Source organism: Rhipicephalus microplus, chromosome 8, assembly GCF_043290135.1.
Source record: "Rhipicephalus microplus isolate Deutch F79 chromosome 8, USDA_Rmic, whole genome shotgun sequence".
In the NCBI taxonomy this organism is placed as follows: domain Eukaryota; kingdom Metazoa; phylum Arthropoda; class Arachnida; order Ixodida; family Ixodidae; genus Rhipicephalus; species Rhipicephalus microplus.
In genome coordinates, this window is record NC_134707.1 from 44494682 (window position 1) to 44519127 (window position 24446).

The 24446-nt window shown below is 44.0% G+C and overlaps 1 protein-coding gene across 1 annotated transcript; it reads left to right on the forward strand.

Moving 5' to 3' along the window:
• The first annotated feature begins 2147 nt into the window (after positions 1-2147).
• On the forward strand, positions 2148-21752 carry LOC142768489 (uncharacterized). Its single transcript, XM_075870477.1, has 4 exons — positions 2148-2269; positions 5026-5249; positions 14986-15039; positions 21565-21752. The coding sequence occupies exons 2-4, from the start codon at positions 5043-5045 to the stop codon at positions 21652-21654; spliced, it is 351 nt and encodes a 116-aa protein (XP_075726592.1). The 5' UTR covers positions 2148-2269; positions 5026-5042; the 3' UTR covers positions 21655-21752.
• The last annotated feature ends 2694 nt before the right edge of the window (positions 21753-24446 follow it).

Genomic DNA, 24446 nt, shown 5'->3' on the forward strand with positions numbered 1-24446 from the left:
AAATTCATATGAGTATCAATGTGTCAAAAACTACTCTAATCTTTGAACGTTTACTCTGATTCACCGGGGACTTGTTATTGCTAATTATAAACATAACATAACGTCTTTTTTTCTTGTGTGTTATATATGTTGTACCCACCCCCTCTGTAATGCCCTACGGGCCCTGAGGGTATTCTAATAAATAAATAAACTACACAGTATAAATAACCTGCGCATATTGAGCAAGCTCAAGAAAAATAATCTTACATAAAAGAGCTGCCAAATTTTTAGGTTTTGGGGTTACCGAAAGCGCCACGAAGTACGTATGCCCCTGCACGAAAGTTTTACGGCAAAACACGTGTTTACAAAACTGCCCGTCAAACCTCAGGAATTTTGCCAATATCAGCCAAAGTTCCAAAACACAAATACAAAGTCATCGAAATTGCGTGACTTCAGTGATTTAAGGAGACGAAGGGTAATTGTTTTTTATAAACTTTTTTTTTTAATTCTCTTCATTGGAGTCTTTCTTAGCAATTAAATGTCGCTCTTGAAACCAGAAAGTTCATGAAAATAAATCGAACTTTCTCTTATTATAAGATAATTACTCCCACATTATATATACGGACTGATTTCAGCATATACGTAAGCATTCGGCTACAACAAATGTTTAAAGGTCGTCTCTCATTGAGTTACACTGCCTTTTAACAGCGAAACCAACTGATAGTGCTAGTGGTTGATGTGCAGAATTCCTGAACATGATGATGATGATGATGATGATAATGATGACCTCAGTTAGATGGCGCTCTCCACAAAGAGAGATGAGCCAAGAACCTTGTGGAAGGATATTCAAATGAAACTAAAACCAATGTGCAAAATTGGTTTAGAGATCAAACTACGAATAAATAAATATAGTTGCGGAGCAAGTGGTCAAACTATCTTTTTTTCCTGACAGACATAACTATAAGTTAAAAAACTAGAAATCTGAAAAGGTTAGATGTCACTAGCACGATAAAATTTTTGTTGCCTTGATGTTGTCAACACAGTGGAGCATACATCGCTGTGGCAGTAACCAAGTGAAGTGCCAGCAAGTGATACAAATAATGGTAAATTTACTTGTATTCATAACCTCTGCAATGGGGCTTCAAAATCTTTTTCCCTGACTTCACAGAGATGTATAGTTAACTTCGTTTATTTCTGTTTATGGTTTAACATACGCATATTACGCCAGGCATGTGACATATAAATTTTAGAAAAAAAGACTGGCTGTAATACTACACGTGTTACACTAATATCTACAGAAACACTGATCAACATTATTTAAATTATCTATATTTGGTAGTAGCACTTCCACAAACGCTGTTCTTCTTTGAGCCTGCATATTGAAGATCTGCATTTTGAAGCTCCACATTCTAAATGCTCTAGACATTCCGGAGGTAAATAACCTTTAGAATATAGAGTTTCAAAGTAAAGCTTCGAAATGCATGTGTGTCCGGTTATCGTGATAAAAAACGAGAGGACAATCTTTATTGTTCCTCTTTTTTTACGGCAAGCTTTTTCTACATAGTGCCGACTTACCACATAACTCTTGAACAGCTGAAGCGCAAGAAATGTAACAACGGACTAAGAGAACAACGAGGACACTCGTTGTTCTCTTAGTCCGTTGTTACATTTCTTGCGCTTCACGTTGTTACATTTCTTGCGCTTACATTTCTTTTCGGCTTCAGCTGTTTGATACACGGAATACCAACTAGCCCACTCCCACACCTTATTATATAAACTTCTGCACGTACTCATCAAACAAAGCAATTTAGCTTCCCCAGGCGTGAATTACAGAGTCAGTACCGCACTAAGTGTAATGATAATACGCCCTCGAGGCTGGTAACGACTGACATATGTACCCAATAGCAGACAATCGAGTAAAGGCATCATTAAAGAATAAGATTCCAATATTTTCAATTTCATCGAAATGGAAACATATATGTTCGGGGCTCCTTCGAACGAGAAACGTTCTGCCAACACGTCATGACACAATCAGTAATGGTGGCGGCATTAGCTAATTTCTCTAACGACAGCGTTCCAATTAAAATATCAAAGTGATGACGCACCAATCAAAATAGAATGAAAGCCAGGAATGGCAAGAGTATACTGTGCTGTCTTTGCTATTTAAATAAGTGCTTAACATTCTTTCTGCGCACTCACATTGCTCTCACGGTGAGCACCAATTTTCTGCGAATAACTCGGTGTTTTGTAGCCGTAGAAAATAACGTCCCCAACCTCTTCATACCGTTAGGTAATAAATATATCTTTTCTATTTTTTAAGTACATGTTCCAGATATCCTGTATTACATTTAATAAGTGTCTACCGCTCATCGCGACGCTTTCCTTACCGTCATTCTTACTATCTTCTCATAACGTTTCCCGTTACTTGAAATTTTCGCACCTACCAGGGCTATAAATTTTCCTCTATATTATTCGAATCTCCGTGTTGGCAACTTCAGTACTAACACAACTTTATAATGCAGATTGAAATCATGCTAAGATATCTACGCACATAATGTTTCACATTAGGCGAACAATTGCAAGAACAGAGGATGTTTCTACGTTAGATATCGACGGAACACAACTCAAAATGCTCAAAATAGACTACGCAAAAAAAAATAGTGCGCATTCTTGGTGAGTTCCAACAACTACTTCCAGATTGCAGTGTTTGGAATACTGTTTCGGCTATTTTGTTACCGCTTCACGCTCTGTTGATTTTGAGTTGTGTATCAAAGTAAACAATGAAATACAGGCTGTTAATATTGACGCATATCATTTAGTGTAATCAACGTATGTGTGATCAAACAGGTATATGTTCCTAGTGGCCCACTGCTGTTATTGCTCATTATTACAAATGAGTGCCAACAACAATGTGGAAATAAGTGATAAGAAAGAAGAGGTTTTCTGCGAGCAGTAGAGTAAAAAAAAGGAGAAGTTGCTGGAATAGGGCTTGGGTTAGTTATTACGCGACAGCTATGTCAAGATTTGAACTTGTCAGCATAGCACCAGAGTAATGTCACCATAAAAAACCATTTCGCCCTTGGTTGACAGAACCTGATTGATTGATTGATATGAGGAGTTAAACGTACCGAAACCACCATTAGATTATAAGAGATGCCGTAGTGGGGGCTCTGAAAATTTAGACCATCCGGGGTACTTTTTGTGCTCCCAAATCCAAGCACGCGGGCCTACAACATTGCCGCCTCCATCAGAAATGCAGCCGCCGCTGCCGGAATTGATCCCGCGACCTCCGGGTCAGCAGCCGAGTACCTTAGCCACTAAACCACCGCGGCGGAGCTTCACAGAACTTGTTTCGATATGATAATGAAGGCTGGCTCAGTATAGCATTTTTTTGTTTCTTACGACGCACAAAAATAAATGTATGGGCAATGACAATATGGGGAACAGGCATATGGGGCTCACATTATCAGTGGACACAAGCCACAAAATTTAGACCCGCAAGAACGGGAATATTGAAAATATTTGTGCCGGGAGAGGGAAAAGGAAAACAAAATGTCAGCGAACGTTCCTGGTTGAAGGAAAGCCTTTCGTTTATTTCCAATGCAGGTGATTTCCTTAACAGTTTTTACGTCATTATTCCAAAAAAACCGCTGTCGACCTTCAGAATGGCTAAAATTTCATTGCCTATACAAAACAGAAAGCTTTTCTTCTGTGGTATTGTTTCAGTTCATGAATGGCTCCTTGAGGTGCTTCACAAAAACATTGCTCGATACCAGTCAAGTCTGCGCCCCCAGTACGAAGAAAGCCTTGCTGAACACAAGAACGGGCCATTTAGCTCCGTTTTTGGCTGCAAGTGTCATCAAAAGATGACAGCTTTCTGCCCGTAAAGTGGTTATTTTGGTTTCGACTTGGATCACACAAACGCTCATAAATGTTGAGCCAGCTGCATCTACCTGGCATTGATAAAAGAGAGGATGCACTGCGTCAGGTATGGACGCCATCTAGCAGTGCCGTCGGGAAACAAGCGCTTGCGCGGAACGCAGGCCCACTGCCAGGTGGCAGTACCATATCGTTGGCAGAAAGCCTTTTGTGCATTGTGTCACATTTTGCGCGTAGCGTAAAAAACGCTACAGTCTTTATACTTATGCACCTATGTATTTTATAGCAAAGGAAACGCCACTACTTACGCGTTCGTTATGCACCTAAAATATCCGTAATATTTGTTTTTATTCGAGAATGTTCAAAAGTATGAACGCAGCCACCACTTCCTGAGGGCTAGGCGTTGAACAAATGCAAAAACTTTCAATGGGCGGCAGAATCATGTGACGGACAGAAGATCTGCTGACTAATATTTTTGCGTTAAAGTATAGCAATAAATACTATCGTGTTTATTAGGTGATAAATGAGACCTAAATTATTTACAATACCACGAAATCTCCATGGCAAGCTCAAAATAACTGCTGACTCTGTAAAGACACTGGCTCCATGCGCCACTAGGCTTCAGCTGCCAAGCAAGATTGAACGCCAACAATAACTTTTTTGTGGAGGCCATTCTCACGATTTTGCACTGGTATTGGCCAGGTTACATTCGAGAAATCCCAAAACAAATAAGGTGAATACAGTCATCCTGGCGGGCTACCAGCAAAGCCTTTGCGGGCTGCATGACTGGGGCCCTTGACTTACAGAGGTTATCCATAAAACAAATTGTGACGCTTTAAAGTTTTCGTTGCAACTGACCGGATGATACAAAAAACACAAGCTCGCACATCCCTTTATTTTTTCGGCTTGAGAAAATCACTGCAGCTGTTTGCATGAAGTGTGATATCTTTCACAGTACATATTACTCGTATGTTCTCTGCCTACCTTGTGACACGTCATAACTGTAGTAGTGTAGGAGGCTCCAGAATAACTTTTGCGCAAAATGAAGAAACTAGCACTTTGCAGGAATCAAACAGTCTTGGTACTGATAACATTACCCACCAAGTATTAGAAGGTATAAAAAACACACGGCATCTCCATGTAATAATTACTTTATTACAATCACAGGCTTCACGAAGGAGGATATGGCTGCGAGTCATGTTTCAGTGCTGCTCTTTGTATTGCTCGTGAGCTTTTGTAAAGAAAGCTTAGAAGCTGGCGGATGGACAGAAGACCGAAATCCGGATAGACCAGCGACTCGAGCACTAGCACAATTCGCCTACCTAAATAGCAAACAGCGAAGTAATACAGGTGTACCGTTAACGTTTTTCGTAACACAAGCGAGGAGAAAGGTAAGTCCCCCAAACATTCAATCTTCGCATGCCTTCTTTTTTCTTATTAAATGAGCAGTACTTTCCTTTGAAATGATGAACACCAATGTCGCATAAGTGAAACCTACCCCAATGTACTGTGCGAAGTCGACAGCTTCGAGGGGCAGCCGCAACATCTGCAAACTGAAGTTCTACGGGTTTCTGAACAACTTGAATCGTAACATAGCGATCCCTATTATTGTGCGTTTCACAACGTCTGTACCGTCTAATTTTTCCAACTACTTTTGGAGGGCCTTTGCTGTGTTTTTAGCCGGAATATACGAATGCCAGCCACTTCGTGGAGCGTACAGAAGTGGAAAAGACACTGTTGTGGGCATCGTAATTTACGACGTCGTACACCAGGTTAACGGCTAGAAAGTCACATGAATGAAGATGACGTTGTGGAAGAGGTGACTAGTGGGCAGACAAACGAACTGTGTCAATTGTTGAACAACCGCATGAAGGTAACATACTTCAGTGAAAACGAGAAGCTTGAAGTGGGGCAGCGATCGATGCGCCAACTTTCGTTACTCGCATTGGAACAGATAAATAAGACGTCACTGAGTTCGCTTGCTGGAAGATGAAAGTACTTGTGGAGTCTGCAAGCGACTGTTTCGGCATCGTAGGAAGTCGTGATAGGATGGCTTTCTCGAACGCCATTGAGAATGTGACATGCTGAATGACAGATGAAGTGTGAAACGAAGGCTCTCTTTTATGCTTGGTTTATAGAGAGAACCGGTTGAGAAGCTGTATATTCTGGTGCACAAAAAGCAAATGCTGCCGCATATCATTACAATTTGTACCAAGCGTCGCGATAAAATCGATGGTTTCCTTAGCATGAGCATCCTGACTGTCACCATTAGTAAAAAGCCAAAAAAAACTAACTGACTGACGAAAGCAAAACAACTGCACAGTATTCGCGGTTCCCCTTGTGTCGGACCGCACTTAGGAAAAGCAAGCTGCTCAAGCCCTGCGCCACTCCATTCGATCCCATGTCCTCTTAGATCAGTGTGCCCCTGGTGCTAATATATATAAAAATAGTTATGCTGCCGCGATCCACGTTTGTTCGATCCCGTGCCCTGTTTTGTTCTTTTCTGTCACAGCCCTTAATATTTTGCCACCCATCATGAAAATTAATAGGATGTCTCTCTGAAGATCAGCAGTCTCGACACTCAACCGCAGGCCATTCAGAAGGCCCACGACATCGCCACCGATCTTTCGCTTCCGGTCGCATCGCGGGTGGGGCCAAGGACTGGATATGGGGATCTATGGCATCGCTAGATATCTTTCGTGTCGTATCATATGCAATAATGAAACATTTATTGTGAGAGCAGCAAATTATAGTGTTATACCGCAATTCTAGCAAGTTCAAGCGCTTCAAATTTACACGTACTAGACTAGCCCTTGGTAGTTCAAGGGAAAAAAAATAATTCTGGGAATGTCGATGCATATTTTTAACCGCAGAGGTGCATAAAATCGCCGGTATTCCGTAACTTGTATACAAAGTCACTTATTTTGTTTTTTTGTAATCTGTCGCCACCACTAAACCTGCATGATGAAACGGTGGGACGGGAGAATTTGGTGAAGTGACCAGTCACTTTTTTTCTCCTTTCCTCGACCCCCACTATATAGGTGCGAAGGTTATTGCTATACTAATATTATTGTTATTAGTATATATTAGGTAAGGCTAGTAGCTTATGCCCTTACGGTCGATCTTCGTAACTCTGAAATATATGTTGGCTTTAACAGACGGAACGTCTTAAAGAGCAATGTACAATAAGACTTAGAGAGAGCTTCGGCGTTGAAATGCAAAGGAATGGAAACCTCGGTGGCCATTTGCTCGGTAAACCACGGTAGAAACTTCCTCTCCGATATACCAGCTTTATGTCTTCAAACCGCGATCCCTCCTCAACTAGCTTCCGCTATTCTAGGCTATACTCTACCTCCCCCTTTTCTTCGCCCTATTTCCTACCTTTCGCTCTTTGCATTCCATGTCATTTATTTATTTATTTATTTATTTATTTATTTATTTATATAATAACTTATCCATAATACCTACAGGCCCCGAAGGGCATGGAGTATAAAGGAATCACAGAAAAATCACCATAATTAAAGCATAAAAAGGAACTGCAACAAAGAGAAAATACACACTGGAAAAGAAAAGAACTACCTCTATAATACTTTGTAGTAAAACATCTTTATACAAAAACCAAGAGAACATGTTAATTGCAAACGCTCCCAAAATTTCACGGGGTCTCTCAGCAAGACTGTTCCAGTCTCATCAGTGAGACTGTTCCTAAGTGCGATGGCGCGCGACAAAGAACAACTATTGAATCACAGTGTGTGACCGACGATGCGCCTGAAATTAAGATGATTATGAAGACGACCTGATGTACACGAAGAAATTTCAATCGAGGAGCAGAGACGCGAGTTATAGGTGGAGACATGCAGGCGGTCAAGGGAGGCTATGGGCAGCGAGAAAAGTAGTGCGATAGAGGTTAGCGTGGAAGCTCCTCGTAGGCATGTGATGCAGGATAGAGTGTAAATTAGACTCAAGTGGGCTGAGGATTCATCTGACTGCGAGGAGAAAAATTACGTGGGAGAGGGCAGATAGTAGCGTCATCATCATCGTCAATGATCATCATCAATTTTCCTCAGCCATCTCATTGCGCCTCCCGCGCACCCCATGCCGAGCGCGTGAAATCATTCTGTTGCTCGTTCCACGTGCTCGACATGTGGTGGCGCGATGGGCGCGGTGTGGTCGCTTAGAAATTACGCTGATGATAAATTACGATGTAGACGATGCTAGAAGAGCAAAGCATTCACGTCACTGTCACTGCGTAGCCCTGTGAAAAGAGGGACAAAAAGCGCCTTTACACTCGAAACTGCGCCTTGAGTCAATTAAGTATATATAAATCCCAAGATGCCATGACAATGGGCTTTTCCTGGGTATGTAGTCTGTGCATGCGCGCCGGCCTCGAGGAGGCAGGCGCGCGGCACGCGCCATGATTTTTGGTGGCCAAAATGTGACGACACGTGTAGACCAAGCGGCATCTGGTGCCGCAAACTTGCAATTGTTTTTTTTTCTAAACAGAGGCGTGAATGCAGGCCTCAGAGAGTGCCTACCAGCATGCAAAGGAATATTTCGGAGTCCAAGAGCCACCAGTTTTATTTCGGTGATCCCCACTTGGGGTGTTCGTCAGACTAGGAAAAGACCCATTCTGAAAACTACTAAACTTCTGGTGTGGCAATCACCTTACTATAACACATTATGAAGTTTTTGGCGAGGTTGGCAGTTCCACTGCAATCTTGCTCAGCTGTTGTACATGACGACTGACAAGGAATATGAAAGAGCTCGGCCATGCCTGTACCATCAGGTAGAGTGTCATGAATCAGTATATTTTTAGAGCGGGAAATTATTATCATGAAACGACTGAGGTAGTCAATACGGTAATTTTTTGTGCCACCGTCGTTTCGTCTGATTAGCAGTGCACAAAAGTGCCGAACAAAGTGGGAAAAATCTGCACGTCGTAATGGCACTTTCTCAGTAAACTATGGTGCGGCTGGCGCAGTAAGGAGCATAACTTAGCCGATTGCCGGACCAGAAACATGCATGTCATTCATTTAGTTAATCCGCCATAATGATGCGTATTTCGGTGGGCGCGATGGTGGCGTGTTCAATTATGTGTTCTGCTTTGAACTTGTGAGAAGCCTTTCCCTTTTGCCTAGGCGCGTAGCACACTACTATAATCCTGGATTGAAAGAAAGCTGCAAGCCACCTCAGCAACTTTTTTGCGGCATATTCTTTCTCTTAAAGCTTAAACAATGCATATATAAGTATTATACCTGCTGTCTTTAACCAATTTCGCTTGCGAAAGAAAGCAGCGTCTTGCAGAGTCTATTAAGATGCATCCAGCGGTCGTAGAGGGTCGTGCCACTGTAGCACAGGCTCGATTGAAGAAGCTTACGGGTATACTCTGACTTTATTTCTTTGTGTGCTCATACAACACGGCATGCATATGCGAACACAGTAATATGAACACGCATTATATCGGAGTGAATTTCACCAGTTACACTTTTATATTACTGTAATATAATTTATATTACTGTAAAGGTAACTTCAGTGTGAAGTCTTCGAAGCAGGACTTGTTCCTATCAAGCAAGGTTAACGGGCAGGTAACAAACTCTCATTAGGATAAGAGCACGCGTATCATTGTGCAAAGATTGCAGGCTTGAATTAGGCGAGGGTTGGATGAAAAATGGAAATGTGTGGAAGATCTGTATTAGAAAAAAAATGAACCCACTAGAGAGAGAGAGAGAGAGAGAGAGAGAGAGAGAGAGAGAGAGAGATAAATAGAGAGGAAAGGCAGGGAGGTTAACCAAGCTTGGCTCGGTTGGCTACCCTACACTTCGGGTGGGAAAAAAGGAGAATAATAGAACGGGAAGAGACAGAAAAGAAGAGGAGTAAGAAAGAGAAGCATAAATAGTCAGCCCGAGACTACACAGCACGGTCTCTCACAGTTATTTCACAAGCGGTCGTGAAGTCTGGTGGTCCTTAAAAAGTACAAGAGTACTTTTTTACAAAAAGTACAAAAAAAACACACTAGAAAGCAACATTATTGTGAGGGTTCTCAGCAGGACCTCGAATTCTGCGTACTCTAATTAAACAGGTGTATCAGGTATTCGGGGTCTCTATCATCTAGCAGATAATCGTCAACAGATTCACATGGCACGGGTGTCACGTGGTAGGCAGAATATGGTTACACCTTGTAAGTTTTGCTGAAACTCCTGCACACTTTCGACAAAGGTTCCGCGTAGTCGGATGTTGGCAGACAAATTGGTACTGGTTTCGGTGAAAGTTATGGGTTTTGTAGTATCGTAAGGGCGAAGAATAAGACGATGCATGGCCAGAACAAGAAGGAACAATGTTTATTCACGAGGCTGCTGTCTTGGTTTTAATACCCTGGCCTGAGGCCGGAGCATGCGCCGTGGCGAGGGGTGGAGGCACGTGTTATCGGTATGTTCTTCGGCGCGTGCACCTGATAATCTACGATATATCACTTCCTCCCCTCTGAGCTAAAACTTATCCGGCGGCTTGCGGGCACGGGTGGAGCGTCGGAGTGGGAGTGGTTCTGCCGTGGTCCTTGGACTTGCTGGCTCGATGCCACCGCCAGACGCTTCCTCACCAGGCTCGGACAGACCGGCCTGAAGGGCTTCGCTGCTAGTTGACTGGATGCCGCTGGATGAGAGTGGCAATTGCTCCATGGCCATTGGCGTTTCGCACGGTTCTTTCTTAATCGGTGTCGACGAGTCGCGTGGTCGTACTTGATCAACGTGTCTACGTTGCACCCCCCTTGGCGTCTTAACGGTTAACAATCGCTTGCCTTCGACTGTTGTCACGGTTCCGGGTAGCCACCTTTGACCTAGCTGACTGTACTGTCGACTCCACACCTCCCTTCCTGGTGCAAACTCTTTCTTTCCAGAGTTCGGAACTCCGTTGATGGTAGCCTCCCTCTTCGCCCCGTCTTCCTCTGCCAGGTAGGTGCTCAGGCGGGTCCGTGGTTGGAATCCAAAAAGCCTTTCCGCGGGCGACTGCTCCTCTCGGGTCGGTGTTGTCCTGTAACGCAACAAAAATTTGGCAAGCCGACTTTGCAGCGTTCCCACCCGATTTTTCTTCAGGCCCTCCTTGATGGTGCGTACTGCCCGTTCCGCCAAACCGTTGGATTGTGGGTAGTATGGGGCCGTCGTTACGTGGCGCACCCCATTTTCCCGGAAGAACCGGGCTGTCTCTGCACTGGTGAATTGTGGACCATTATTCGACACGACAGTCCGTGGTATGCCAAATCGCGCGAAAATGCACCTAAGTGTGTCTACTGTAGTCGCTGCTGTCGCCGTCTTCAAGGGCACTGCTTCGATCCACTTAGTCTCGGCGTCGACGAGAACGAAGATCATATGCCCTTCCACGGGACCAGCAAAATCCACGTGTAGGCGGTACTACCGTCTGTTGTTCTTTGGCCAGTTTGCCGGGACCTGCGCTGGGGGCATGGGCAAACACTGCACGCATTGGGGACACCGTTTTGCAAGCATTTCAATTTCACCGTCTAGCCCTGGGTACCAGAAAATTGAGCGCGCGAGGTTCTTCATTGCCGTCATGCCTGGGTGCGTATCGTGCAACTCTTTCAAAACAAATTGCCGGGCAGCTGTAGGCAGAACCACACGGTGGCCCCAGTAGAGTATCCCGTTACTCACGGCCAATTCATGCCTCCGTGCAAAATACGGTTGGTACTGCTGTTCCTCTGAACCGAGACGCCTTGGCCAGCCTTGCAAGATCCAAGTCTTCACTTGCTGAAGTACGTCATCTTTGCTGGTGTGGTCTGAAATACTCTGCGCAGACAAAACAAAATCATCCATAGCCTGCGCATGCAGGACATATTCGGCTAGTTCATTTTCCCAGCCATTATCGCGAACCGGTAATGGCAACCGGCTTAGAGCGCCGGCATTTGCATTTAGCTCTCCTTTTCTGTATTCCAAGTCGTATTGATAAGCTGCTAAGAGCAGCGCCCAACGTTGAATGCGGGCCGCTGCCATTTGCGGAATGGGTTTATCTGGACCTAGCAAACCAGTCAGAGGCTTGTGATCAGTCACCAGAGTGAACTTGTTGCCAAACAAATAATCTCGAAATTTTACAACGCCGAAGACCAGCGCTAGTGCCTCCTTTTCCAATTGTGGATAATTACGTTCCGCCGACGTTAGAGTTCTCGAGCGGAACGCTATGGGATGATCCACTCCTTGTATGCGGTGCGACAAAACTGCGCCTATACCCTCGGCCGACGCATCACACTCAAGCCGCAAGGGTTTTTGGGGGTCGTAATGCACAAGAAAGTTCGCCCTTCTCATGGCGCGCTTGGTTTCTTGGAATGCTGTTCTCTGTGCGGGCCCCCAACACCACAGTGTTCCTTAAGACAAGAGTCGGTGTAACGGGGCCAAAGTGGACGACAAGTTCGGTAGAAATTTGGAATAGTATGTGACCAGTCCTAAGAATGATTTAAGCTGGCTTACCGAAGTCGGTGGCGGTGCCGCTAGCACTGCTTCCAAATTGTCCTGCAGTGGGTGGAGGCCTTTTGCATCGATTCGGTGCCCTAGAAATACCACTTCTTTCTCCCGGAAGTGGCACTTCTCCTTGTTCAGTGTTAGGCCGTTCGCCCGAAGTCATTCGAACACTTGCCGCAGTATCGTTGTGTCATACTCTTTTTCTGCTACAATAATGTCGTCCAGGTAAACTTTCACCCCTGGTATCCCCTGCAGCACGGCTTGTATGCGCCGCTGAAACAGCGCAAGCGCTGAGGCAATGCCAAAAGCCAAGCGGTTGTAGCAGAAGAGGCCTTTGTGTGTATTCAACACAGTTATCTTCTTAGCATCATCATCCAGGGAAAGCTGGTTGTATGCGTATCGTAAGTCGAGTGTGCTGAACACTTCGCCTCCTGATAGCGCCGCAAAGATGTCGTCAATTTTCGGAAGCGGGTACTGCTCTGTTCTTGTCGCTGGATTAACTGTTAGCTTAAAGTCCCCACACAGCCGGATGTCTCCGTTCTTCTTTACTACGGGCACGACCGGTGTTGCCCATTCAGCCACGCTCAATGGGGACAGCACGCCCACTTCCACCAGTCGGTCAATTTCGGCGGAGACTTGCGCTCTCATGACATACGGGACTGTCCGAGCCTTCAGAAATCGAGGTTGCGCACTTTCCTTGAGGTACAGCTTCACCGGTGGTCCCTTACAGCATCCGAGGTTCTCAAAGAGGTCCGGAAACTCGTCAAGAAGTGCGGTTAGCTGGCTGTCGGCGTGAACAACATTCACCGAAGACGACGTGCCTTCTACTAGCAACATGCCTGCTTTGCGAAATTCCTCTATCGTGTCTCTTCCGCACAAAAGGGGCCCTCGATGGTCCACTACTATCAGCGAACTGCTCACCGTTACTGGTCCAAGCTGCACCTGCATGTCTACCTTGCCAACGACCGGTAACGGTCCCAGGAAACATGAAAGGCGTAGTGGAGTTTTTTGCAGAGCCGGCCACCACTTGCGATGCTTCTTGTACAAGCTTTTGGGAATCACGCTTACTGGTGATCCAGTATCGACAATCATTCGCAGCCTACGGCCTTCCCACGTTAAGGTGCTCTCGATTGGCTGCACCAAGTGCTTATTGGCGGAACTGTGTGCAACGAGAGCATACAACCTCTCTTCTTCGCTTTCACATTCGGTTCCGTCGACAGCGAACGTTCCTGACCTGGGGGTGTGGGGTCTTTTGCAAGCCCTAGCAAGATGCCCTCTTTTACCACATTGATGGCATATGGATCTGCGATGTCGACAGGACGCCGTTGCATGTGCCCCTTTGCATCTGTCGCATGAAAGGCTGCAATTCTTCCTCCACTGTCTGCCTTGTTGCTGTATCACGTTGACGCCGCCACCTTCGGTCCGGGCGTATGAAGTACGCATGCCCCGAGCGTCTTCGTTCGCTTTCTCAGAAGCTAAGGCGAATTCTTCGGCTTCTTCACGAGTCAAGTTCTTGCGGCCCAGCAGGCACCGGCGCGTTTCCTCATCCCGAATCCCACAAACGATTCGGTCCCGCAACATACGGTCCAGTGTCGCCCCGAAATTACAATTTACGGCCAGTCTTCTCAGTTCAGCAATGTAGTCCCGGACGCTTTCTTGCTCATCTTGTTTTCGCATAAAGAAAGAATAGCTTGCTGCTATTTCGTTTGCCTGAGGGTTGAAATGTTCTTCCAAGCATTTCACAACGTCATCGTACGTCAAGGAGTTGATGGCGACCCCCGGCTGGTGCCCTTGCAATATCCGGACGACACTGTCGCTCAACGATGAAACCAGTAGGGCCCGGCGTTTCGCTACGTCGGTAATATCGTTGCCCTCAAAGTAGGCTTCCAACCGGACACGATACGTGCTCCAGCTACTCACGGCGTCGTCGAAGGCAGGGGGTCGGGATCCCATTCTTCTGGTCTCAGCGTCGGAGTGCAATTAACCGGGTCCCACCCTCGTCGCCACTGTAGTATCGTAAGGGCGAAGAATAAGACGATGCATGGCCAGAACAAGAAGGAACAATGTTTATTCACGAGGCTTCTGTCTTGGTTTTAATACCCTGACCCGAGGCCGGAGCATGCGCCGTGACGAGGGGTGGAGGCACGTGTTATCGGTATGTTCTTCGGCGCGTGCACCTGATAATCTACGATATATCAGGTTTGATTGCTCAAGCTCGAATAAATGTGCATACAATGAAGCTCACGGAGCCACTATCTTCTAACCGCTGTAACAACCACAACTCGACCATTAATATAAAAATATCTGTCATCATGTTCAGTTAAAACAAGGGGCCGTCGATGTAGTTTCGATAGGCAGCTGACTGGTAATTTTGTCAAAAACAGTATCCAATCAACTTCTACAAAGATTATTATCTGAAAGCTTTGGAAAGGACTAAATATTTTGTAGGTTAAAATATATTGTTTGAATTAAGTAACACGCGCTAGTAAGCTAGAAAATGCGTGGGTGGCACTAAAACAAAAAAACCGCGATGCTTACGTAACAGTTGCGTTTTTGTGATCACTTCTACAGGTGTATCAACAACTGAGGCGGCTTGTTCTTCTATACAGCCCTCGCAGAATACACGTTGAATTGGTATAGTTTGTTGAAGTCTATTTTTTCTCTGCAGATTCTTAAAGAAACAATGTTCAACCTTGGATTCATTGTCTTCCGTGGACATGAGGTACGTTGTAAAACGTTGACATACATTTTTTTACTTCAATATAAGCTCCGTAGATAGGGCACCTTCTCACCTTCCCAGGTATACATTATCTATGTGTTTAGAAGTAGGATCCCTTTGATTTATTATTTCATTTGTCATATTTGTTTATCTCACAATCAAGAACACACACGCACCTTTCGGAGGATCTTAAGCTTGTTAATACGTCCAATTGCTATCGTATTACAATACAGGGCCTGCAAACAAAGTGTTTGAAGTTGTATAAACATCGCTTTCTTGTGATCGTAGGCACTTCATTCTAATACTTGAATTACATATAGTAAAATGTCTCGAAGTTTCCTAAGTGCGGTTCAGGCACTGTGCATTGTTACTGCTCACTAAATAACATCGCATGGTCGAAATTTCCGCGGCCCGCCACTACGCCGTTTCACATAATGATAGCGTGGTTTTGTCACACAGACCATGGATACCGTCATCATTGATTATTATTATTAATATTATTATTATTCTTATTATTATTATTATAGAAGGAGTAGGAGGAATATTACTAATATTATACTATTAGGTATGCTACTTAGGATCTGTTCTCTAACCAATTAAGCCTTTGGAAATTCTCTGCTGACCAGACTACAAGTTGCTGTAACGGGTTTACACGTGAACACAATTTCTATGGTAATGGAGAGCCTGGTAGGCACATATATTTTGATTGTAATGTTTACCAATGTGCACTATTTCATCATAGAAGGTGTTTAAAACAGCCTTTAACGTGAACTACTTGAGGCATACTCTAATATTTTTTTTTAAAAAAAGCTGTCTTATCAAAACCCCGTCACCATATATTTTACCGAAGCTTTTTTTTATACCTGTAATGCCCACTGTATCATTACACTGAATTATACCTCAATAACGCTATTAAACCCTACTAAAGGTGCCACGATAAGCAGCTGTTGCAGACTTGACACGTTATGAAGAAGGTGCAGTGACTTACGTATTACCCGACAGTAGTTAATTATTTCCAATGAGTACTAAGAAGTTATGAAGTTATGTGTCAGTTATGTGTCATAATGAAGTTATGTGTCAAAAAAAGTCTACTAATATATTTCTTAAAACGAACTTTACAAAGAGAGTACAAACAGTCAGGGTTTTCTCGCAATTTTTCTGAAGGCATAGCTGTTCCTGGGAAGGACAAGGTTAAAGGATTCACCTAAGGTTTCGATTCTGTGCGCACACGTGTATACGTTACATTTTCTTATAAGATTCAGTAGAAATTTGATTAGAGCCCGTTATATATTGATGCACCTGGTATGGCCAATATGTCTTAACATCATTGAATTTCTCGCATATCAACCTAAATGGCAATTTTGTTATCATCATTTTTCATATATAACACTTGGATACAACGTGGTATAATAAATTATGGTTTTAGAATCAACTCTGTTATAAACAAATAAAAAAGTTCACTCCTCAATCTGCAATATACATTGTACCAAATTGTTAAAAAAAGGCGTAAAAAATGTTATGCACCTCAAAACTTCTGCTAAACGAAAAATCAAGTTGAAATAAACATCATTCTCATGCGAATGTTACAAGAAAATGTATAATGAAGCAGTGCATAACAAGAAGTGCTTCAAAATTGACTAAAACTGTTATTTTACATGCCATAGAGAAGAAAAAGATGTAGCACAATACATTCTTTTATGACGTAAGGTAGAGGTCGGGCAAAAAGGCAAAGTTCTATCAAATTTATTCAAGTCTCATGCAACTTGCAAAGTGAAATTCAAATGTGAAACGACAGCCCCAGGTGGTTCGTGGGAAAGATAATACCGTAAATAAAAATATATTTCAATCACCTGAGGTGTCCAAAGTATATGAACTGAGTCTGCAAATTTTGTACAAAGTCTACCACCATCATTAACCGGTACGCAGTCAGTCTTTCATGTCAACATCAGCATCATTCCCTTAACGCTTGCGCCAATTTTTCACGTGTGGGATGCGATAACTCTACCGCAGGAGACACTAAGTACAAAAAAAAAGATTAAAACAAGGAGACGTACAGAGATACGACAGACAGTGAAAAAAATACTGAAGAATCGACTAGGAAATGTACTTGAATAGAACTAGTTGTCGGGCTAGTTGGTTATGCGTCACGATATAACATAATTAGCGCAACTTTGATTTCCGCAAACACTCTTAAAATCACACACTCATCTGCCCGAGAAATACATACGACACTCATCGATAACTACCAACTGTTCATTGCGCCTAAAGGGCGCTCCTACAAAAGGTACAAAAAAAAATCTCGCAAAAGCAATGATGAACGAAAGTTGCGCATGTGGAAAGCAATGGACAAGCGACGCATGTAGCGCCAGCACTCGTAAAGGTAAGAAATATAAATATTTAGAAAAGGTACTGCAAAAAGCAGATAAACCAGCCAGAAGCACTAAATCCTTCTCCAGAAAGAAGATATTTCTTATTGGTGTAACAAGAAGAATGGCTCAATAACACATTTATCTTTATTTTTTATTATAATAAGCTTCCCACAGCAGATGTCCAGATGATTTAAAGCTTCTTCCGCAAACTTCTGTGTCTGTATATCGTGGCTCCCACCGACGTGCGACAGTAAGTTCCACAAGTGGCGCACACTTATCCTCGTTTTTCTTGACATTTCGCGCGTGCTCCCTAAGCCGATATTTTGGGCATCTCATGGTTATCCAGATGTACACGTTTGCACAGGGTAATTGAACGTGGTATACAATTTCCAATGAAAATTTAATGAAGACTCTCTCCTGTTTGCTCTGGACAGCACGTCTCTTGCTATTCTAAATCTGTGGACACAACTTAGCTAGCATTTCTGGCACCCAAAAACCAGAGCCACACCACGCCTAGGACCTTCTCAAGGTTATGAGAGAGCTTATGCAAGTGAGGCATGACTTGAGGCTTGGAACGCAATAGGTCCGAAACAGCTCCATACCATTGTGTTATACGTTCCATCTTCTGCATAAGTGTTTTGGTGACCGTGTTGATGATTTGCGAAGGGAAGCCCACCACTGTCACTCTGCTAATCTAATAATAAAAACTAGCATGTATGAGGTTTCGACACGACTTTGTGGACTCTTCTTTAAACAATCTTGTAGTTGGCAGAATGATGTGGCAAGGGCCCCTTTTTCAACGGAGATCGTAATACCGATAGAGATTTTCACGGCCCCACTGTAGCTTGGGGTGTAAAAACTATAGACAGGTTTCTGCGGGTACCTAGTTAGAGTATCTAAGTCAACGTTCGTATTCTTCGAAACCACTAAACACAGCGTCACAATAAGAACGCTGAACTTCACTTACGGAAGTAAAATCATTCTCTTGAAAATCTAAAATTTAATCCATGGGTGTAAAGAGCACCTTTTTACCTAAAAAAATTCAGAAGTCATCAACATATTTAAATATTTAAAAATCTTCTCCACACAAAAAAAGTTATCCAAATTTTCATCTACATCCTGCCGTGGTGGTCTAGTGGCTAAGGTACTTGGCTGCTGACCCGCAGGTAGCGGGATCAAATTCCGGCTGCAGCGGCTGCATTTCCGATGGAGGCGGAGATATTGTAGACCTGTGTGCTCAGATTTGAGTGCGCGTTAAAAAAAACCTAGGTGGTCAAAATTTCCAGAGTCATCTACTACGGCGTCTCTCGTATTCATATGGTGGTTTTGGGACGGTAAACCCCACATATCAATCAATCAATCAAGTCCTATTAACGTCAGCTAAACAATATAACACAGAACTGATTGACTCAGAAACCGGTGTCGCTGCAGATAGGGCTTGTCGACAAAAGTAATAAAAGTGACATTAAGAAAAATTTCTAGAATTGCTAGAAAGCTCTCAACGAACGGGCCCTCGTTGTTCATAAAAGTAACGTCACGATTATCTACTACACACTTTTGTACCAAGGTCAAGACGTCACAGTGAGGAACAAAACAGAAACGGCCTTCGAAATCAAGCAAAAAAGCATAGGAAATCTTCTGGTTAGCCCGAATGAAAATCACCGACTTCACCAGAGCTTTTGTTGCGGAACAGATCACTCACATAGAGTGCTTTTAGTTCCCTAAAACAAATTTGTTACGTTCACCCGCCATAAACGGCTTTGACTAACAATGCTTCTGAAAGGGATGTCCGGCTTGTGGGTTTTCGCAGAAAAAAAAACACATTCAAGTTATTGCTTATGCTGCTTGCTAGGGTTCTTGTTCGCGTACGTTGTCCTACTTCTCTACAGAATGCGGCGAATTTCGATTTATAGCACACAAGAGTTTTTCTTTCTTTTTTAACAGGTAGGGAACTTTGTTAACAGCGATAAGCGGATTCTCATAGTATAGATCATTTTACGCAGTGGCGAACGGGCACTGCGACGTTTGAACGCATGATCTAGTGGCCTCCTCCTTTCGAAGTCTTTACCGTCACCAATGGCCTGCCGATTGAGCGCTGCCGCTAGCGGGTTGAAGTCCAGCAAAGCCGGCGCAGCGCATAGTCCGCGCCCCCGTTTCTCTTCTTTCAAAACACCACAGTGCCTCTAGGAAACCTTCCACACAAAAATTTTGCTTTGTCTGTCTGTCAACTTGTCTGTTTGTCCGCCTTTAAGGCTACTCTAAATGGCCAACCCCATCCGCAGCACCCACCAGTGTTGCTCCAACATCAGCGTTCATACGTGTGCGATTGTCAATTAAAAGCAATTATTGCACATATCTGAGGCACCATAACAACACGTCAGTATTCTGTATTTGTGTCTCTTACTAGAAAAGGCATACATAAGTAATTTCAAGCACCGTAGCGTTTATCACGTAGCGCTAACCCTGCAACGTTTGCACGAAAAGGCAAGCGTTCCCAACGCTTTGCTAAGACGACACGGTGGTGGCACCTACCCATCACTTTGCGTTCTACACCTTATCGCCTCCAAGACGGGCGCGCCGGCAAGACGCTTCGTTTTTCAAGATAACTGCCAGATAGCGCTCATATCTCACATGTGACGTGACTCGGTGCGCTCATTAGACTCCGCTGCATGCTCGAGGACCTCTGACGCAGTGCCTCCAGAATACAATTCACTCAATTTCTTGCGCAGAACATCAAACAATTGTGTTTTTTTCACTCTCTCCACACGCAAGACTATTGTCTTTCGACGACATTTGCAGTGCAGCATGCAGATGTGGGGCTAATTTTTCTTTTTTTAGGCACTGCGCCATGTCGCGCCATGGTTGACAGAAAATAGGTGCCTTTTTCCTTCCTTAAAAATCACTACCACCACCGTTTCCCGCCGTAGGCTGCAAGGCAACGTCCGCCACACGCCACATCGTGGCAGCGCCGCCGAGGACAAGGTTGTGGCGCTTAGGTGTGGTGGCACCATCTGGTTTTGCATAGACAAACCAAAACAAATACGGAAGACGGTCTTTAAATTCTTATGCAGAATAAGAAAACCGCCCTCCTTGTCGGCTTCTGCTAACATCTGGTTAAGAAATACTAAGATAAGTACGCGCATATTGTGGCACATATTACCACATGTTGGTGTGAACCACGATTTACAGGGATGCGGGTTCTCGGAAGGAGCTTGAAGTGATCTACACGTATGCTGTTGGAAGCATATTTTATTGAAAAAAATGTGTTCGCGAGTGAAGTTTGGTGTTACATCAGGAGAAAATATCTTTTGTCGGGGCAGGGAGTTAAGGCTTCTGGTTGGTTTATCTACTTTTTGTATTTCTTCTTCTGAAATTTTTATTTGTTATCTTGTGTGTTGGTGGCGATGCATACATCGCTTGTTGATAATTTCCACGTGCACAATTTTCACTCCATTTTGCCATTAGTTCTTTTTTGTATCATTTATAAAATGTCCTTTCGGCGCAATAAACAGTTGGTAGTGATCGCTAAGTGTAGTCTGTGTTTCTCGGGATCATGGGGGAGTGATCGTATGAGTGTTGGTAGGAGTGTACCATTAATTATCTTGAAATATGAAGGAAATATACATCAATTAGAAGCTCAAGAAGCAAATTTTATCAGAGCAACTGTCGCTTTCAGATGGTCAAGACGGCGATTTTGGCGGTCCGTATACTTTTTTCGTTACTGGTGTACATTGCGCCTTCCGTCTCAACACGACCATCAAGCAATGCGTATCATTTCAAGATTTGGCCATTTCCTGGCAAAGAATACAAGTGCAAAGTTCGTTGCTTTGCTTTTATTTAAATTTATTAAGAAGAACCAAAAGGCCCAGCAAATTTGTTCGCACTTTTACTAGCGTGTTTTGTTTGATAACATCTTGATGTTTTTTGTGGGCTTAAGCAAACACTTTGGTATTTTTTTCACATACTCAATTCAGATCTTATTTAACGGAAACAACGCACTCTTCTCAAACTACATCATGTATTGTTTTGTTCTCACTCCTATGAAATGCTTCTGATAAAAGCTTGCATGCATCTGTTTGGTGCCGTACTTGTTGATAGGATTCAGATAAAATTGTGCGTATATGTTGGGCTTAATTGCTCATTGCTGATTTTTTTGCAGATGGTCGAAAAATGTATCACCATCGTTGTCGTGCCTCCATCTGGTAGTATTCGACGGAGAGCGCAGGTCATGAAATTTTGGTGCAGATGAAGTTTCAACACTAAAGTGTTTTTGCTGCGGTACTGCAAGATTTCAATGATGTATTTCTGTCATGGAAGTACATCAGTAAAATAAAGATAAAAAGATTACTGCCGTATCCCCAAAGTGAATGATGTACGAGGAGCTTGAAAGAATAGGATTGGGTAACTCCCATACCTGTGTAAACATCTGCTGTCATACAACCTTGGATTGGAGGTTTTACATGCGGCCGATGCTCACTCCGTACTTTCCTAGCTATGCTACATAAGGCTGTACCATATGGTGGTTATGCGGCTATGACATGCTTGGCAATATACAATCCTCCTCACGCTCACTTCCCTTTCCCGACTCCTCATTCTACACAGGTGTGGTACACACAATTGTGCCTGCGTAAAGCTATACGTAGCTATATTGTACATCGTTCTTTCTAATCCTTTTTTTCATACTCATCACCCTGACTTCCGTTTCCCGCCCGCGTGCTTTTTATAATTATACCTTACATATTTTTTGGTGACTAACGCCAACTGGGTGAGATGCGATAACAGCATATGATATAGTTCAATACAAATTATTTCGCCATCAGACATAGGCATTTGATGCCTGCGCGGTAAGGCGAAATGAGAACTTTAGCTTCGTCACTGGGGTCTCGCCAGTCACGAAGCTATGGGCAGACCAAGCAATGAAAAAAAACACAAATCAACTTTGGACACATTGACGCAGTAGTACATCATCAATAATTACAGTAATAACAATTCCATTCATACCATAACCAAAACAATGACATAACCAATGTGAGTAATTAGAAGTGTAGCAAAACACAAAATCACAATCACTGATGAAGTATTTGTGATCTAGATAGACGAACACTTGGTAACGTTTCTATGCAATTACAAACATTTTTTTCACGAGCTCTTTTCTATGTCTGGCTACTTTTTCAACCGTAACATACAAATTAGATTAGCACATGTTTTTATACTCGATGCTTTCCATACCAAATTTGTATGAGGTTTTTTTCGTTAGTACGGATGTGCAGCGAAAAATTGCATGTTGCCTTTCGACTGAGCTACCAGTTATAAATACTTCAATGCTACTACAGACTGCTTTAAATGACCAATTCTAGATCTTTGCTGTGGAAGAGTTTATATTGTTACGGGAATTACAAATACACGCAAGAGAGAAACGACTGCATTTTCAATATTTACAGGTAATTGTGACACCCCACGGCTACTAGGATCTCGCGTGCCAAATCCGCTTCTTCTTCATTGATGCGTCTACGACGGCGGAGCCATGCCCACTGCTTTGTAACATCACCCCCGGCGGACGAAGCACCGTCACAGCGCGGCTAATTCAATAAGGAATGGCAGTGTAGTAGCGTTTTAGTCGTGACACATGAACAACATCAGTAGGGGGTGTGGCAGAAGATGAGTGTAGTTCAACGGGAGTGATGAGGTAGTCGACATCGGTGACCTTGCGGAGAACTTTGTAGGGCCCGGTTTATTGTGGAAGGAGCTTATCGCACAAGCCTTCACGCCAATGCGGCGTCCAAAGTAGGACGAGAGAGTCAGCAGGGTAGTCAACGTCACGGTGCCAGTCATCGTATCGGACATTTTGTGAGGCCTGGGAAGCAGTGAGCCTAGTGTGCGCGATTTGGCGAGCAACGCGGGCTCGAGAAGCAACGTCCTGAGCATACACCGGTGGTTTGGTAGTATCAGAAAGAAGGAGTGTGTCGAATGGCAACGCAGGGTTACGGCCGTACAGAAGAAAGAACAGAGAATAGCTGGTGATGTCATGCCTTGATGAATTGTACGCAAACGTAACGTAGGAGAGCATTGCGTCCCAGTCACGGTGATCAGCAGATATGTACATGGACAACATGTCTGTAAGAGTTCGGTTGAGGCGCTCTGTGAGACCGTTGGTCTGGGGATGGTAGGCAGTGCTAAGGTGGTGTTCTGTAGAGCAGCTACGGGTGATTTCGTCGATAAATTTTGCGAGGAAGCAGTGGCCGCGATCTGTCAGAAGCTGGCGTGGAGCCCCTTGCCACGGAATGACATCATTCAGTAGAAAGTCTGCGACGTCTGTAGCGCAGCTACTTGGCAAGGCACGAGTTACAGCTCATACTCTGTTGCGACAGCGATTCATTTAATGCCTGACATGAACGTCGTGAAATGTCTGAGCAAGTCGAGGTCAACGCGGAAGAATGGTTACGGGGGAATGCCGATAGGTTGGAGCAGGCCAACCGTACGGAGACCAGGGCGTTTGGACGCTGACAGCACTCGCAAGCAGCGACACTGCGGCGCACAAATTTATACAGGCCAGGCTAAAAGAACCGTTGCCGCACGCGGTGATATGTGCGTGAAAAACTAAGGTGTCCTGCCGTCGGAGCATCATGCAGATGTTAAAGAATGGTGGCACGCAGGGATCGGGGAATAACTAACAAAAATTCCGGGCCTTCAGGCTTCATGTGGCGTTGGTACAGAATTTTGTTGCGGAAAACGTATTGACGGAGCGAAGTCTCGGAATATCCTGAAGATACTCGCTCAATGACCGTCTTGAGGGTTGCGTCTTAGCGCTGCTCTGTGCCGATGTCGCTCAAATCGGATATGGTGAACACACAAGAATCACTGTCATGGACAGCGAGGCTAGCAGGGTCCACCAGATAACGCGAGAGACAATTGGCATCTTGGTGTAACCTGCCAGACTTATAAATTACGTCGAAGTTATACTTCTGGAGACGTAGAGCCGAGCGACCTAGGCGACCATTCGGGTCCTTGAGCGATGACAACCAACACAGAGTGCGGTGGTCC

Excerpts from the sequence above, each read along its gene's own strand:
- LOC142768489 (XM_075870477.1), top strand. The coding sequence starts at position 5,043 with ATGGCTGCGAGTCATGTTTCAGTGCTGCTCTTTGTATTGCTCGTGAGC. Across the intron at positions 5,250-14,985 it reads TAACACAAGCGAGGAGAAAG|ATTCTTAAAGAAACAATGTT; the intron begins GTAAGTCCCCCA and ends TTTTCTCTGCAG. Across the intron at positions 15,040-21,564 it reads TTGTCTTCCGTGGACATGAG|ATGGTCGAAAAATGTATCAC; the intron begins GTACGTTGTAAA and ends ATTTTTTTGCAG.